Source organism: Aethalodelphis obliquidens, unplaced genomic scaffold (assembly GCF_003676395.1).
Source record: "Aethalodelphis obliquidens isolate GAN/ISIS:26980383/991018 unplaced genomic scaffold, ASM367639v1 scaffold5, whole genome shotgun sequence".
NCBI classification, from domain to species: domain Eukaryota; kingdom Metazoa; phylum Chordata; class Mammalia; order Artiodactyla; family Delphinidae; genus Aethalodelphis; species Aethalodelphis obliquidens.
In genome coordinates this window covers 56,275,086-56,292,031 of record NW_020837949.1, presented here as the reverse complement: position 1 = coordinate 56,292,031, position 16,946 = coordinate 56,275,086, and the positions used below count along the sequence as shown (strand labels likewise).

At 36.8% G+C, this 16,946-nt stretch overlaps 1 protein-coding gene across 5 annotated transcripts in view; it reads left to right on the top strand.

The window, feature by feature from the left end:
* The window catches only part of HEPACAM2 (HEPACAM family member 2), a 48,706-nt gene extending 32,021 nt beyond the window's left edge, over positions 1-16,685 (top strand). For 4 of the 5 annotated variants that reach the window (XM_027102468.1, XM_027102467.1, XM_027102466.1 and 1 more), the window contains exons 5-10: positions 8,200-8,325; positions 8,414-8,438; positions 8,531-8,568; positions 9,930-10,003; positions 13,000-13,109; positions 16,007-16,685. In XM_027102468.1, the coding sequence (XP_026958269.1) occupies positions 8,200-8,325; positions 8,414-8,438; positions 8,531-8,568; positions 9,930-10,003; positions 13,000-13,109; positions 16,007-16,010 (377 nt within the window). In that variant the 3' untranslated portion in view covers positions 16,011-16,685. The remainder of the gene's footprint in view (positions 1-8,199; positions 8,326-8,413; positions 8,439-8,530; positions 8,569-9,929; positions 10,004-12,999; positions 13,110-16,006) is intronic. The other variant, XM_027102469.1, reaches the window with a different exon arrangement.
* The last annotated feature ends 261 nt before the right edge of the window (positions 16,686-16,946 follow it).

Sequence of the window (16,946 nt, the reverse complement as noted above, 5' to 3'; positions counted from 1 at the left end):
TGCTTGGCCTTTGGGCCATGTGCATCAAAATCACCTGGGGAGGTCTAATAATGTATTTTCATTAAGATACCTCAGACCTATCAGATCAGGACCTGGCAGCTAGGATCTTGGATCTGATTATTTAGCAAGCACAACTGTGACACCCACTTGTTTAAGGTGGGTTTTTTTTTCTCCATAGCCTTTTGAATTTAATTTAAAACTCTTAACGAGCCATTGAGAATGATAAGACTATTAAAAATTTACAGATTGATAAATATATGGTAGGTGGGGCCTTCCCAAGACTCCATGAAGTTGAGGGTATTCATATTTGCAAAATCATTTCAGTACATTAGAATTTACATACTGGCATGGTGAGATTTTGTTTTTTATCATATGAAGAAAATACCACACTCTCTAGAAGAGTGATATCCAGTGGAACTTTCTGCAATGAAGGACATGTTTGATGTCTGCTCTATCCAGTATGGTAGTCCCTAGCCTCATTTGACTTTAGAGCACTTAAAATATGGTTTATGCCACTGAGGAACTGAAGCTTTTATTTCATTTTATCTGTATTAACTTTAATTTAAATGTAAATAGCCACATATGTCTAGTGGCTACCATATTGGATGATGCAGCTCTAGAATTTTTACCTGAATTATGCTTCACTTGGGCAGTAGTTAATAACATATTTCCCTTATAGGTCCCCAAAGCATGTATGTGTTCAGGGTTATATAAATCAGGCACTCATTCATTCATTATTTAACACCTATTATGGGCCAAATACTCGGGTAAACATTGAAAATGCCATTTAAAAAAAATAATTCCTGCTAACAAGATGCTCACAACTTCATATGGATGGCAGGCATGTATGTAAACAGCTAGCATTCTTTGCTTTCTATTTTACTAAATTTTTAATATGATTTAATGAGCTTTTTACCTCAGTGGTTAACTGAAACATAATTTTGAAACACACCATAATTAAGTATATAAAATAACTTTGTGGCAATCTGGATGTTACCATAGACTTGTTCCTCATGCTCACTGCAAGTGAAAACATGGCTATACTATGTAGGTGTATACTGCAGTGAAGCCTTTCTTACTACCTAAACTTTCTCCATTAATATTTAGCCAAGATATTGTCATAGTATCAGAAGCCCCCAATATTTGATTAAGATCTTATTACCAAGGTCCAAAGACAGCTACAGTCTTAATATCAAATAATTACCTTTTGTAAAATCTAAAAAACCTGTTTGACCAGTACAAAGACCAGACATTTGTTATTATTGTAAATAAGAAGAGCAGGTGCTTATTTTTCAGAAGGATTCAATGTTGTCAACATTCATAACCTCTTTGTGGCTTTTAGAGCTGTTTTCCAGTCCCCAAATGTCCACAGATCTTAAACAGCGGCAAATAGCAAAGAAAATGAGTACTATTGATGTGTTTTAAGTATTTGATTTTTTTTAAAGCTTTCCAAATGAATTAATCTCTGCAATGCAGATTAAGGGTACACCAAGCTACAGTGAAAAAAATGGACATCTCTTGTAACTATCAATTGAGCACTTACTGACCATCCACTTTGATGAGCTACCTATATTAATATCTGTGGAAAATTTGAAATAATTTAGAGGGATAAGATACCTGCCTCTGAGATATTTTCGAAAACAAGTTGTGTTTGGCATAACCAGAGTCCAGTTATAAGGAATAGATGAACATTTGTTTTTAATGAGGCAAAGAATGTGGCCAATCAAAAAGCCTCAACAATAAGAAGTGGGAGGCAAAGGGAAAAGGAGTCAAAGATGACTCCAGGGTCACAAATATGGAAATAAAATAACAAAGTCTGGAAATAATCAAAAGTTTTGTTAGGGACTTTCAGTTGGGGAGAGGAAGACTGGAGAATGTGACAATTAGCTCTATGTTTTCCTGCCTGTGTAAGACTAGACCAGATGGTGCCTTCCAGCTCTGTGGGCTATGATTCACATCTAATTTGAGATATCAGTTGACCTTTCTGTATCTTAGTAGAGATATCCTAAAGAAAACAGGGGAAATAGGCAAATTCACACAGCTAGTTGGTAATAAAATAGTATCCAAATTCAAAACCCTTTTTTTAACCACTGTATAAACTGTCTCCCTGGATGTTCTTAACTGAGAATATCAATATCTAAAAGATATGTCACATATATACAAGATATGTCACATATATGTACAATATAGTGTGTATTTTCTTATCATCTTAACTAACTTCATGCTATATACAAAGATACTCTGGTTTGTCCAGACATGTGTATAATTTCATACTAGTGAGAAATTATGAAATATCTGTAACTAAAAGTAACAGCTAGCATATAAGTTTCAAGGAAAGAATAGCAATTAAAGTAATAAATTAGCATTCATATTTTGGAAAAAGAATGATTTTATTACTTTAATTAAAGACTTCCTTGAATGCAAGTGTCCCTACTTTAAAATTTAACTGGGCCTAAATCACTATTGTGATATGCAATATGTATAAAATGAAAATGTTTATGATCAGAATGCAAATGTTCACGTTTAATGAAAACATTCCACTGTATACACTATTAGAGTTCTCAAGAGCCACATGGCCATAGTTTGAGATTTAGCTATAGTAGAAATATTTTTGTACATGATTCTGCAAAATCTATAATCTTTTCATATCTATTTCTATTGCACATCTTTTCATAAAGAAAAGAATGGGAAAATGACACTACTCCCAGGCGGAAAGATAAATTTACTGATTTCTTCTAACTACCTAGAAATTTCTCTGGTTAAGATCTCCAGGAGGTGTATTTCACCTTGGACCATGGGATATAACAACTGAGATAAGCTGCAGCCCTGACATCCAGAACCTGAAACGTTAGGTGACATCCCATGAGCATCTAGCATAGAACCACGGTGTCTGTCAGGTGGGGCCATAGTAGAGTGTGGAAATAGCGTGCCTCCCCAGTAGGGCACCTTCATTTCCATAGGGACATGAATCAGCGGCTGTAATCAGCTAACAGATTGGATGGGCGAGATCTCAGGACTCCATTCTGATCTTGAAATAGACACGCTGACTGGAGCATACGGCTATCCTGTTTTAGGTGCAGTCTCTCAAGCAGCAGGGTTGCGATGGATACCACACCTCTTGCCTATATTTGCACTTAATATGTTATTTCATTTTATTTGTTTGTCAAAGGAGGGGGCAAATAGCATTTGCACTAGGGCTTTGGTAAATGAGTCAGTCATGTTTAAATAATGGGGAGAGTGGCATGCTATGTGCTAAAGAGTACAAAACTCTCTGAAAGGAGGAAGAATGGGGCTCCTGCAAGTATCCAGAACTGCACTTGGGATCCCTATACATTCTTTGTGGCAATAGGGTCAGAATTTCCCTGCTGACTTATTTTCAAGTTGGGTTCTAGAAATCCATCTCTCTAAAATACACTTGCCTAGAGCTGACACAATGGCAACTGTGCCCCTTGATTTGATCCCAGAGATATCTGGCATTTTTATTTTGTGAATTTCAAATGCTGGACCTGGTAAATCTTGTGTGTTCTGGTAGAGAGAAGCAGTGCTGAGCATAGAGAGCCGGGATGCTCTAGAAGAGAAGGGGGCCCAACAGGGAAGATCATTTGTTTCTGAGAAAAGGACTATCTCTATTCTTCATTCTCCAGGGAAAAGACACTTGGCCTTTGCCATAGCCAGGGTTTTAAGCTGACAGGTGCTGGTCACCTCAGGGTGGTTCTCTGATGGAGGGCTAACAGAGGCCAAGGGAGAGAGAGGAAAGAGGGCAATAAGGAAGGAGTTTGAAGAAATAAAGAAATAATGGTAAAGGGAACGAGTTGGATCCTCTGTAGGACAGAATGTACAAATTCAGTCATTTTAGGAAACACAAAATAAAAGGGACAAAAAGGTAAAAATGGAGAGGGGAGGAGATGTATCTTATATAGTATGAGACATCCAGTCATTGTATGTTAAACCTATTACAAGGCCTCAGAATCATGGAAGTGCCTGGCAAAGAGCTGATGTATGCCATAGTGTAACTTCAGCATAAGAATGAGAATGAGAAATACTCTGAAATAATACTTATTGGCATATTTTCAGGTTTAAGGGGGAAAAAATAGCTGACACTACAGTAAAATATTTTTCGTTGTAAAGTTCATTGTTGAAACTGGACTAGAATAAATTAGCATTGAATTTTTTTTTTAGGGACTAAGGGATATTGAATCTTAGTGAAGGCAGTCTGGCTATCAAGAAATGAGAGAGTCAGAGCACATCAAATCTGGTGTTAGAAAAGGTTGGAGGAAAAACTGAATATATTGGGGGCTACCTGCCAATTATGAAAACCATTCTTGGGCTTCCCTGGTGGCACAGTGGTTAGGAATCCGCCTGCCAATGCTGGGGACACAGATTCAAGCCCTGGTCCAGGAGGATCCCACATGCCACGGAGCAACGAAGCCCGTGTGCCACAACTACTGACCCTGCACTCTAGAGCCCACGAGCCACAACTACTGAGCCCGCGTGCTACAACTACTGAAGCCCTCGCACCCGGAGCCTGTGCTCCACAACAAGAGAAGCCGCCGCAATGAGAAGCCCGTGCATAGCAATGAAGAGTAGCCCCTGCTCTCCACAACTAAAGAAAGCCTGCACGCAGCAACAAAGACCCAACGCAGCCAAAAATAAATAAAAATAAATAAATTTATTTTTAAAAAGAAAAGAAAAGCCTGGGAGAAAACTATTCTTTGACCATGGATCAACAGCAAAAAATTAAATTTGCAGTCAGGGAAAAAACTATGTTCCAGTCCCAGTTCTAGGACTTACTGACTGTGGCCAATATTTTCATTTCTCTGAAACTGTTTCTTTATCCGTACCTATAAATGACACTTTAAATTTCTTTATTATTTTCATTATTACTGATATGATATATCTGTACCAAATAAATGGGAAACAAATGTACATTTGGTTTTATATACATATAATGCACATACATTTAATTGTGCATATCTGAAAATTGTGTAGTTTTGATTTTAGTATTGGATCTAAAATAAAGAAATAAGAGAATTCTCTTGATAAGAGTGGTGCCCAAATCATATGCTGTGTCTTAAATCATGCCATTTTATTATTTAGTATTTCTTAACAATTTTTTCTTCTTTATTACTTTGCTTTTGTATCACTGCTTGTGTCTCAAGAGACCATTCTATTTACCTTTATCTTATTGACAACCACAGCAGAGTATGGGTCCTTCTGAATTTATACTTTAGAAGCATGCACCTATATATATGGTCATTTTTTTTTAAATCTCAACAAATTTTAAAAGATTTATATCAAGCAGAGTATGCATTCTAAATAGAGTGGAATTCAACTAAAAAAATCAAGAAAGAAAACTCCCAGGCATGAGGAAATTAAACAATATGCTTCTAAATAATCTCTAGGATAAATAAGAAATCACAATGAATATTATAAAATATTTGGAACTTAATAATAATGAAAATACTTTTCAAAACTCAGGGGATGTTGTTCAGTTAATAAGATTGTCTACACGTACGAAAGTGATGGAGAAATTGTTGATTGTTACACTTAAGAAAGTGATGGAGATGATAATACAGATTAAATTTAAAAGATGGAGATGATAATACAGATTAAATTTAAAAGTGCCACATTACATATGGCGAAAAAAAATTGAGTTCTCCCGGTATTCAAAATCTATTTTCCTATTTAGCAAAGAAGTCATTCACATCACTGTTAAATGAAATTCCAATGAATGTCATTGTTGTTTCACTTTCATCTTAGTACATATCAGCCAGCGTTCGTGTTGAAGCTACACTTGTTCATCTATGATGTAAACTATCTCTTTGCTGAATTGGATAGTAACCAAGCATTTATTTGAAGTATAATTGTTTCAAAGCATAGTTGAATATCACCCACAGGTTGAAAATGCAAGAGTTCAGCAAAAATCAACAAAAGCATTCCATGAGAATCAATTAGATATATGGAATTAACAATAAAGAGTACTGCATATTTTATTATTCTAAATTAGGCTACACATCCTTCATATCAGTAAAATTTATAACTTTTGTATGTATATGTGTGCATATAATTCTTTTTGATACTCAGTTACTAGCATACCATTGGGTATAGTGTCCTATTTACATAAACTTCATGTAAAATTCTTTGGCTGCCTCAAGTCATATAATATCTGAGCAACAAAAGAACTTAAAAACCAATCATTCAGGCCTCCTCCTTTTACTACTGGGAAAATCCAGACCCTTAGAGTCAAGTGGCTCATTCAAAGCTGCCCAGCTCTTTAGAGAGAACAAACCTGTGAAGTAGGAGCACAGTATCTGAAGAAAGGCTAAGACCTCACACAGAGATCACCCAAATGCTAAAGTAGTTACAAACCTAAAGCTCAGCATTCTAACAGTGGGAGAATATAACTTTTCCTACAAATTATTAACCAAGAGAAAAGGAGGAAAAATAACATTTCTAATAAGTTTTGTGATGTTCTGGTCTAGATCAGAACCAATAAATTGCCATTCTAGTCCATTTTATACTACCTTGCATTTATTTCTTCCACCCAAAGCTAAAAGGACTTTACCTTAAAATCTGTTTAAAAGCAATAAATATTACACAGCTATTGTAATCCCATAAAAAGAACATTTTAAGAACACAATTCTCTGAATGCATATCAGAAATTTATAAATATACCATCTGAGATGGTAAAGATTTTTGGTGATGAAAAGCAACCTGCTTAAACTCTTAAGGACTTAAAGGGAGTACAAGAACAGTATTACATGGGAAAATTAGAGGAGATAGCATGATTTCCATGACTTTTAACTGGAGTTTAACATATATGATCTACACTACATTATGAAAAGATTCTGGGAAGATTAAAAAGTGAAAGCATTGTAGGTAGAAAAGCTGAGAGAGTACATATAGGTCCACAAAGAAAGAAGGGAAAGATTAAAGTTTCATCCTTATCTTGGCTGCTGGAGACCTCAGTAGAGGCTTTGTGGTGGAAGACAACACGGTGCAGGCTGGATATTTATTGCAGAGTTGAGTCCACACCATGTTCTTCACCACACCCAGATCCTCCAAGCTGTTCTCCACCACGGCAGAAGGGAAGTGACATCCCATAACTTTCACTCCCACATTAAACTAGACAGAGACAGGCAACTGCCACCATTCATTTCCACATCAATGTCTGATTCACATGATAACATGGAAGACATCTGTTACTTGCTTTTGTTGAAGGCCACACAACTTTCCACTTTATAGATTAACTCTCTGACTAAGCATGTTATAGTCTGGAACTGGTGTTAACATTGCCATACTTAGTAAGTTTTGTCAAAACAGCATCAAAGTGAGGCAGCACAAAGTGTCAAGAGTCTGGGGGCACATCTGGACTCTGCCACTTACAACCTGAGTGACCTCAGGCAAGCCTCAGATTCCCATCTCTAAAAGGGGATAATAATAATAATATTACCTCCCTAATAACATTGTTGTGAACATTCCATGGGTTAATACGTATCATGTGCTCTTAGAACAGAGTCTGATGTATTATAAGCACTCAGCAAGTGTTAGCTTTTAGCACTATATTTTATATAGAGATATTAACAAAAGGAATGACTTGCAAAACAGTGAATTGTAGTCAAAGGTGGGGCTTTAAATGTCTTATTGACAATCATACACACATTCTATTTTAGGGATTAAAATTTCTTTATTGGTCAAAAATTAGTAATTATTTGAAATGAACGCCTCCCCTCTCACACCTTTAACTACATACCACTGCCCTAGAAAATCCACATACCTGAACAATGTTAAAAGAGTGAGATGGAAAGAGAGAGAACAACCTAACATCTGGGGATGTTTTATACAGTGAGATCCAACAGATCCAAGCTAAATGCTGGTGAACACTATTGAAAAGTATGATATGAGCTATTTGCTACATCTAGTACAACATATTGGTATTATCCTGGACAGCTCACCACATTTCCAATCACAAATATCCTTAGAGAGTTTAGTATGTATTCTAAAATAAGTGCCTGCCTTCTGTTTGGTCTCACTCAGACTTCTCTCTCTCTCTCTCTCTCTCTCTCTCTCTCTCTCCCCCCCATATATATATATATATATATATACACATATTTGCAGTACTGTACCAGTTAGGATTTATTTATTTAGGATCAATTTATTATTGATCTTTAATAAAAATATATTTGTCTTTTTATTTAGGAATAGAGAAACTTGCACAAAAAGGGAAATCATTGTCCCCTTTAGCAAGTATAACTGGAATATCACTCTTTTTGATTATATCCATGTGTCTTCTCCTCCTATGGAAAAAATATCAACCCTACAAAGGTAGGTTAAAATTTTAAAAAAAAATTTTGAATGGTTGTATATGTGCACTAAAGTGTATCTTACTGTGTTTTTTCTTTTTTGGTTTTAGCTATAAAGCAAAAGCTAGAAGGCAGGTAATGCATATGTTTCTATGAAAATAATTTTTCTCTTGAATGCTTTTTCCTCAATGATTAAGACTGACAGAAACACCAATTTGTCTTTTCAGGCCAGAAACCGAATACAGGAAAGCTCAAACGTTTTCAGGTAATGGCTGGGCTGAGAGGGGCAGTTATCAATATTAATGTATATTAATATATATTGTTGATATTAATTATATATGTAAAATGTACTACTTACATAACAGAATTCACATGAGATAACACTAACACTCCCTTCCCAGGATGACTGCCCTCACTTCACAAAGTTCTATCCCTTGTATTAGTTTTATGTAAGTCACACAGGTCTGTAAAATAAGCCTGAAAGGCACTTTCAACTCCATTTCACAGGCAAGAGAACTAAGGCTCAGAGAGACTGTCACTTGCCCGCCATCACTGAGTTCTGCTGAATCCTGTTCCATTGATCCTCTTATTATTTTGAAAATGCCCAAGGGTTCTCTCACTGTGTCAGTTCCTAAAGCAGATACAGTGCTGGCAGCTCCTTCCCAGGGAGAAGAGGAAAGGGAGGTCCCACAGGTTTGCTGCTTCTCTGTCCCCAGCGGTGCCCCTCACTTCTGACTCCCTACTGAGTTGTCATAAGTTAACAGTGGGGCTTTTGCTCAGGCCTTGGAGTCAGAGGAGCTAGGTTTCCATCCCATCTGTGCCACTTTCCCCCAACGTCACCTTGGGAAAATTAATTATTTTTCCTGACCTCAACTCACCTACACAATAGAGATTATAACTTCCCCTCAGGGTTGCTCTGAGAATTAAATCCAGTAATGTAGGTGGAGTGCCTAATACAATGCCTGGATGCTCAGTAAACATGGGTCTTCTTCCTCTTGTCTAGTCCTTTCTCACAAATGATAAACCGTCAGAGTTCAGAAAGGCCCCAGAGACCACCTGGTTCCTCCCAACCACCCCATTCCTGTCATTTTACTGCTGATAGTTTAGGTGACATCGGACTTGTTTTCTGTTTTGTATGTATGGGCAGCAATAGTTGCTTATTTATTCTTATTAGTCCTGGGGGACTCTTAGATCTAGCAGAGTACAGTAGATATTATGGGTGGATTAAGAGCTGCTGTGATTGACAGATTGAAGCCTTGGTGTTTATAAGTGTCTGGTAACTGAGAGTTACAAAGGACAAGGCTGCCCACATGTGTTTATATAATATATATATATATAATATTATATTATATATAAACAGTGTATTAATATATAATACACAGTTTCCACATCAGACTTTAAGAATAATTGTCCCAATTCAGTTTCAATTCTGAGCTTCAACAGGAGTGATTTCCAATACTATTTAGTGGCAGCATGACTATAGGTGATTAAGAAATGTTAAATTGGTTTTATACACATACCACTTGAAGCAAACCATGAAGATAAGTTTTATAAAGGTTTTTCTAAAAAATAGCAATAGCAATTTGAGGCATTTGGTTTGTAAGTAGTATTTGTTTTCCATTTCAGGCCACGAAGATGCTCTGGATGACTTTGGAATATATGAATTTGTTGCTTTTCCAGATGCTTCTGGTGTTCCCAGGGTTGGTTTTCCTAGTGGCCAATTAGCCCAGAAGTAGCATTCTGCTTCACCAGAGGTGTAAGCAGCATTCATTTAGCATGTGGGCAGTGTGGTCAGATGGCTGCATTACCCTCAGCAGTGTTTACTCACTCTGTAATGAATGACGTTGCCGGATCTGGGGAGCTAAAGCATCTTTCTCAGCCTCTATCAATAAAGCTAACACAAATAAGGAAGTTACACGAATTCATAAACTTTCCTTACCTGGTAAGCTCAGGGAAGAGGGAATTAACTAGGTTGAAGGTCAAGAGAAGTGAATAAATAGGGGACCAAGAGTCCCTGGTTTAAATAATTCTGCATCACTTTGATGACTGCAGCCTCTCACTTCACTGACTCTCTCTGTTGCTCAGTTTCCCCTTTATTTCCTCCTCATATCTCATGAGAACATTACAAAGACAATTGATTATACCCTTGAAGGTACCTTATGCTCTTCAGAAGAAAGGTACCATATAAACCCAAAGTATGCAGGTACATATCTTTATTTTTTCCTAAAGGTGCATGAGATGTGAGAGCGGGAACTTTTATACAGTTGAAGCCATTTTTTTCAGTCCACACAGACAAGGTCTTTTCAGCAATCAGTTTTGTTTAACAGGAAAGCAGAATGTTTCTCTGAGCTAATCAGCTCATTAATATTTTTACAGATTTATGTACAACCGATCTTTCCTCTGTTTCCGTATTCCCCTATGATAGTTCACTTAAGGAAGGGGCCAGAAACGGACTACTTGCCTCTGGGCATTTTCATTTTCCTTTTTAAAAGAGAACTATCAATATTTGTTGTTAGGGATTGGTTACCTCACTTGTTCAGAGAATTCTATATAAGATTCTAAGGTTCAAGCAGTAAGTTACCTGGCCACAGGCTTTAGTTCTCAAATGCCACGTGAGTAATGGAGGGGGATTGATTGGATTTCATCCTCCTATGGGTGAGTCGTAGCACCAGTGCCCACATCATCACAGATGAAGAGAAAAACTGCATTGCAAAAGCTTTGCAATGTCCTATTCAGTCTCACGCAGGATTGGCTCACCCTTCACTTCTACAACCAAAAAGACAAAAATAAATATTTGGTGGATGAGTTATTTCAAACAGCTCCTCACCATGGCAGAAAGCACCCCTCTCAGGTGTGGCTTTTAAATGGGAAAGCAGGAAACTGAAGAACTAATAAGACTTAAAAGTGAATTTTGAAGTCAGTTTTTATTCCTAGGAATGCATTGGAAAGGAGTGAGATCTATGTAGGAAACTTTAAATTTAGCCTTGCAATTAATCAGTACTCAGTTTCAAGATTTTATTGAGAGGACCTCTATCTGCTCAAAATACTACAGTTCTAAAGAACCTGAGGCAGAGAAATGAGTGCTTGATTACGTATCAGAAGCCCCGCTTATATCTGTCTTAAGTAGAATAACTCAACTTGGAACTATGCCCATCTTCAATGCTGAAAACTCCTGAGGAATCAGCTGAGGTCCTTCATTGGCAGTTCCAGGTGCTTTGGGAAGAAGTGAGAAACCAACACCAACAACCCATGGAGCAGAAGGACCCGGACATGAGTAGGAGGATCTGTGTGAGAAGCAGCCAGAATGGCAGTTATGTGTGAAGATTAACAGCTAAATGCAACGGTTTTGAGAAGAAAAGGAATAATAATAACATTACCAAGATCTCAAAATTGAAGTTAAGAAGGGAAATAAATTGATTACTAACTTTTTGAGTTTTTAAAAATCAGAATCATCTTTGAGTTTGTTTTGATACATGTACAGATGCATACTCCTCTTCTTTCTACTTACTGTACATTTCATTGCCCATTTAGCACTTCTTTTGGGGAATTGGACAGAAAGCAATGGCATGAAATGAAGAAATTTATTACTTGCTAACAGGTCTAATATTAGGTTAGTTGAGTAAGTTAGTCATTATCTATAGATTGCTTTTATCATAGCCCCTGAACACCTCTATACCAAAGAAAATCAAGAGTAAAAACTCTAAACCAAAATCCCCTTGACACAAAAATGATAGGATGAATCACCTATTCCGTCCTAGGATGAATAGCCTAGGACTGCCATGAGAGCTTTAAGAAGTAGAATAGAAACAGGCAGTTTCCAGAAAAATCTAAAGCTAAGATATTCCAAAGTAACCTAGCAGGTCAAATGAGATAAAGAACTCTTCAGATGATTTATCAAGGGCAAAGAGTCCTCTAGGTGGATCTGTATAAATATAAAGGACTGAAAGTGGCCAGAAGTACGATGAAAATAGAACGAGTTTGGGAGGAGGAGGGGAACCAGACTTTAGCTAAGTGATTGGAAAACAGTGTTTACAAGCATAACAGTATCAAATATAAGGAATAGGAGTTAATGAAACATGAATGCCAATTTCAATAAAATACATGTTGATTTTAACCAGACAGACATACACTACTGTACTTCCCACATACATCCAAGCCTTACTTTTTAGAGCCCATTACTGCATTCAAACCAAAACCTCTTCTTTTGTGTGTTCTGTATTTCTTGGTACTATCTTTAATAACTTGCAATGTGATGAAGGCTTCTGCCTGTAAGTTATCCTTTTTTTCTAAACCACCCTTGCACACGTGATTGGTGATTAGTGTCAGAAAGGTAAGACTGAGATGTAATATAAAGGATAATAATATATGCTCTTTGATTCTAAGCTATCCTGATATCTTCTCTTTTGCTATTTTTTTCTACTGTATTTCCTTTACAGAACTGCCAGCTTTTTTCTTAAATGGAGAAAAAAAGTGATGGTTTGTCCAGTTATTCCTCTCTGACCTCATAGCTATGCCACTGCACAAACTACCATAGGGCCAGTGCAGGGAACTGTAGCAAGGAGGAAATGGATATTGAAGGGAAGTTAAATAGTTCTAATTTTCTAATCTTAACCTCTTCCAGTTGTTTTCAACTGTGCAACGTACTGGGAATACCATTACTAGTCTGCCAATCTTTTTAACGTGCCACATTTTCTAGATGCCAGCGAGATCTGTTCCAGCCTCTGATGGTGTACCAGGGCAAGATTTGCACAGTACAATTTACGAAGTTATTCAGCACGTCCCTGCCCAACAGCAAGACCATCCAGAGTAAGTATGAACTTGCATTTGATGATGCTACGTTGAAAGGACTCAGCATGCATCCCCAGCTGTCCCCAGAGTTTATTGAAAGGCTCAGAAGAAAAAAATATTAAAACAGGAAATTATAGTGTCTGTACATTTGAACACACTTTCCCACCTGAAAATAGTTTTAATAAATAAAACAGGCTAACACACAAGTATCTTCTGGGGCCAGTGAACCAGATGCAGAGCTCTAGAATCTAGCATTTCCCCCAGGGAATCCACATCTTGGTAAGAAAGGGGTCTTTAGACCAGTTCTCAAGCCATCTTGGTTATCTTGATGATTTTCCAGTGACTGTGGTGGTTTTAAAGCCAGTGATCTATCACTACAAATAGGACCAGGAAAAAAACAAACCTGCAAAATGTGCCCAACAGTGTCACCATCAAACGCCCACCTCTCACAGATTCAAAGCAGTCTACTCCCAAGTGAATAAAACCACTGGCCTCACACCCAGAGAAGTGAAACTTAAGCTGAGGCCAAAGCCAGGAAACTGCTTATCCAGTTAACCTCGGAGCTGACACCAAGCAGTCGCCTTCCCTTCCCATTTGTGGAAAACTAAGCCTACAGCCTTTTGAAATAGTGAAATGAACTTCCCTTTTTTGTGGGCTGTAGCTGCCTGCAGGCGTAACTGCCACAAATCATCTTCCATCATTTCTTTATTTGTCATTTATTGACTTTGAAAAGAATATCAATAACCACACACAGGAACTTCCGCTTTGGCAAAAGAAACACTTCTAGTGAAGTAATTCATGCACACCTCTGGGTAAATATCAAAAATAACAGCTAGGATGAATGCATGGGAAACGGTCTTCCGGGGAGAAGACCCAGTCCTGGGGGTACTATGCAGTCATTTAAGGGCTAAATAAGTGGCGAGAGCACCTCAGAGGACCCCATCAGTGCATTCCTTCTTGTCTCAGGGAGCCTGGAGAAAAGGGAATCAGGTTAATTAGGAGCAGACTCTGATGGAACTGGGAGCTTCTGGTTTGAAAAGAAAAGAAAATTGCTTTATAGCATTATGTTACTAATCTAATAGAACACAATAGTGGAATGTTATTCCATGACAGTTAAAAAAAAAAAACCTCTCTAAAATGATATCTAATCCTCTTTACTTTGGAGAATAGAAAATGAAGGGATATTTTTCTTTGTTAAAAATAAGGAATATAAAGAATTTTGGGAGTATGTCTGCTTCCTAGTTTTAAGATTGTATCCAATCAAAAATATTACCCTATTTAAATTCATTTGTTTTTCTATATGTCCTTTATTCTATGTATCTATTTTTCCAGTTAGCCTGCAAACAAACCAAATGAAAACTTGCAGTTTATCTTTTAAGACTCCTAACAATGAAATAAATGATGATTTTAAACTGTGGAATATGGCAGCTATAATTTCAGAGCACCAAATAAAGTGATTTGGTGGGTTTTGCAGGTGAAAAAAATGATTCCTTAAATTAAAAAAAAAAAATCATCCTCTGAAATTAGACTGCTTTCAGACATGAGCAATGTATCTACAATTTCTTGGGAGTATAAAATTTGATTTCAGAAATAAACTTTGAAAGTTAAAAATAAAGCAGAAAAGCTCTTTTTCCAGCACATAAAGGACTATTTAACTGCTGTTGAGAACATGCTCTTTCCAGGGGCAGTCCATGCAAGAACTCCCTCATACTCCCAGCCCCAGTGCCTTCTCCTCCCCATCTCCATAGCCTCTCTCTTCTCACCTCCTTCTGCCCCATCTTCTGAGGAAGTTGCCCTTTGTGTGTCTTTGTCTGGACTTCACCTCCATCCTGAGATGTCTTCCCTCTCTGAATCTGCCTTTCTTTCTCTGTAAGACTGTCTCCCTTCTCTCTAGTATCTCTTTAAAATTTTTCCTCCTCTTTCTCCCTTCCAGCTCATCCTAAAGAGGAGCCAACATTTTTACAGGTGTTGTTTTCCTTGAATACAGATGTGTTACCTATTCTAAATTTTAAAAACAAACAAATAGAATATTTTCTCTTTATTTCATTAGAAACTGTTTTGCACTTGTTTTACTTACAATCAATCCACAAACATCTCCAGGTCATTAACTATGTCCTAGGGACAGAGATTAAATAAGACTCAGTCTTTTGAAGATTTCAGAGCTTAGTGGGCTCCTCTTTGCTTATTTTAACTAAAGATCAGTGATCCTCAGTAGAATAAATATTCCTCAATAGAATAAACATTCCCTAAACATTCAGAGACCCTTTATCTTTCCTATGGTTTTATTCTCTAGGTCCAATTAAATTCAAAGATCAATTTCATGAATAATGCAGTATTATAGGTGGTTAGTGAATCTCCCCCATTCCCAAAGTAAATGTGCCAGGTCTGGGTGAAGAACTGTAATTTCCTGCTTTCTTTTACCTCTATTTGACAGTTGGTTCTGAGATAGAAACACAGCCAAAATTTTTTTCCTTTGGCTCTTAGACTATTCTAGCAGTGTTGTTTTCATTACTACATGCATCTATTACCTAACTGAACTGGTGTTTAACAAATTGGTAAGTTGGCCTGTGTTCATATTCTGCTACTCAGCCCAGTTATTTGTTTATTGAACTTATGGCTACATTTATTTAAATGCTGTCTGTTGACCTCATTAAATGCTCTTGGCACAGTTTGTTTTGAACTCGACTTGCTCACAGGACATCCAAGTAAGTAAACCTTTTAGTTTCAAAAGGAAATTATCTACAGAATTTAGTGATTGCTTACTCTTTATACTTATTGGTTTGTAAATGTAATTTTCTTAAACTAGTTCAAAACACTCATATTATTTGCAGCTGTGGAAAAGAATAAAAGAATTTAAGGTTCTTTGACATGTAGACCTGGAAATCTATAGAACATTTTACACGTCTCTTTGCCAGGTGAGCATTCATGGGCAAAGCAATGCATTGAAGCGAAATAATGAAAGCACATATTGAGGAAAAACAGTGAAAATGTATATTCATCCAGCATCAGTGAAGGAATCAAACCCGATACCTCTTACTCATCACTCCTTTTAATGCAGAATAGAGTCATTTATAAAAGTCAGACTGCAGGTTTTCCAGCATACACACAATGCATTGTGCTGCAGAGGAGCATGGTGGGGAAAGAGTTCTCAGCGGACAGTCTTTATTGCCCTGACGGAAGGAAGAAAAGGACGGGACTTTCCAATTACTTTTTCGGTATCAAGTTTCCTACAACACTCAATTAATTCTAATCTATATGTTCCATTTCATCAGCATTGACACTATCCTATCTAACCTACAAATGTGGAAACCTTATATTTGTAAAAATTTCAGCAGGCTTTGTTTTATTAAATTCTCATTACTGTTAAGATTGCTGTATTTTTTTATGTCATTCCCAAACTTCCTTCTTGCTATTTGTACCACAGAATAATAAAGATGATTGTCACAAAAGCAAGACTGTGCCTTCTAGGTTGTCAATCACCAATGGTGTTTTTGAAAAGACTTGTAAAATGCTGAAGGAAATGACTTAGAGTCTTATTTTTATTTTTGTTCAAAGAAAGATGGATTCAAATAAATTATTCTGCTTTTGCTTTTATATGGCCTTGATTCTTTGTATTTTAGAGTAAAAATTTTACATAAAATAACATTATAGAATTAGATTTTTTATCCTTATTTCCCAATGTGCATCATAGAGAGCTACTAAAATAAGACTCTTGCACTCACATGACTATTTACTTTCAGGCTTGAATTTTTTACTTTATTGAGTTGTGGATTCTACTTGTATATTGCTGTAGTTTAAAAAAATCAGTTAGAAACTAAACAGTAGAATTAAAAAACACCATTTTATAACCCCCAA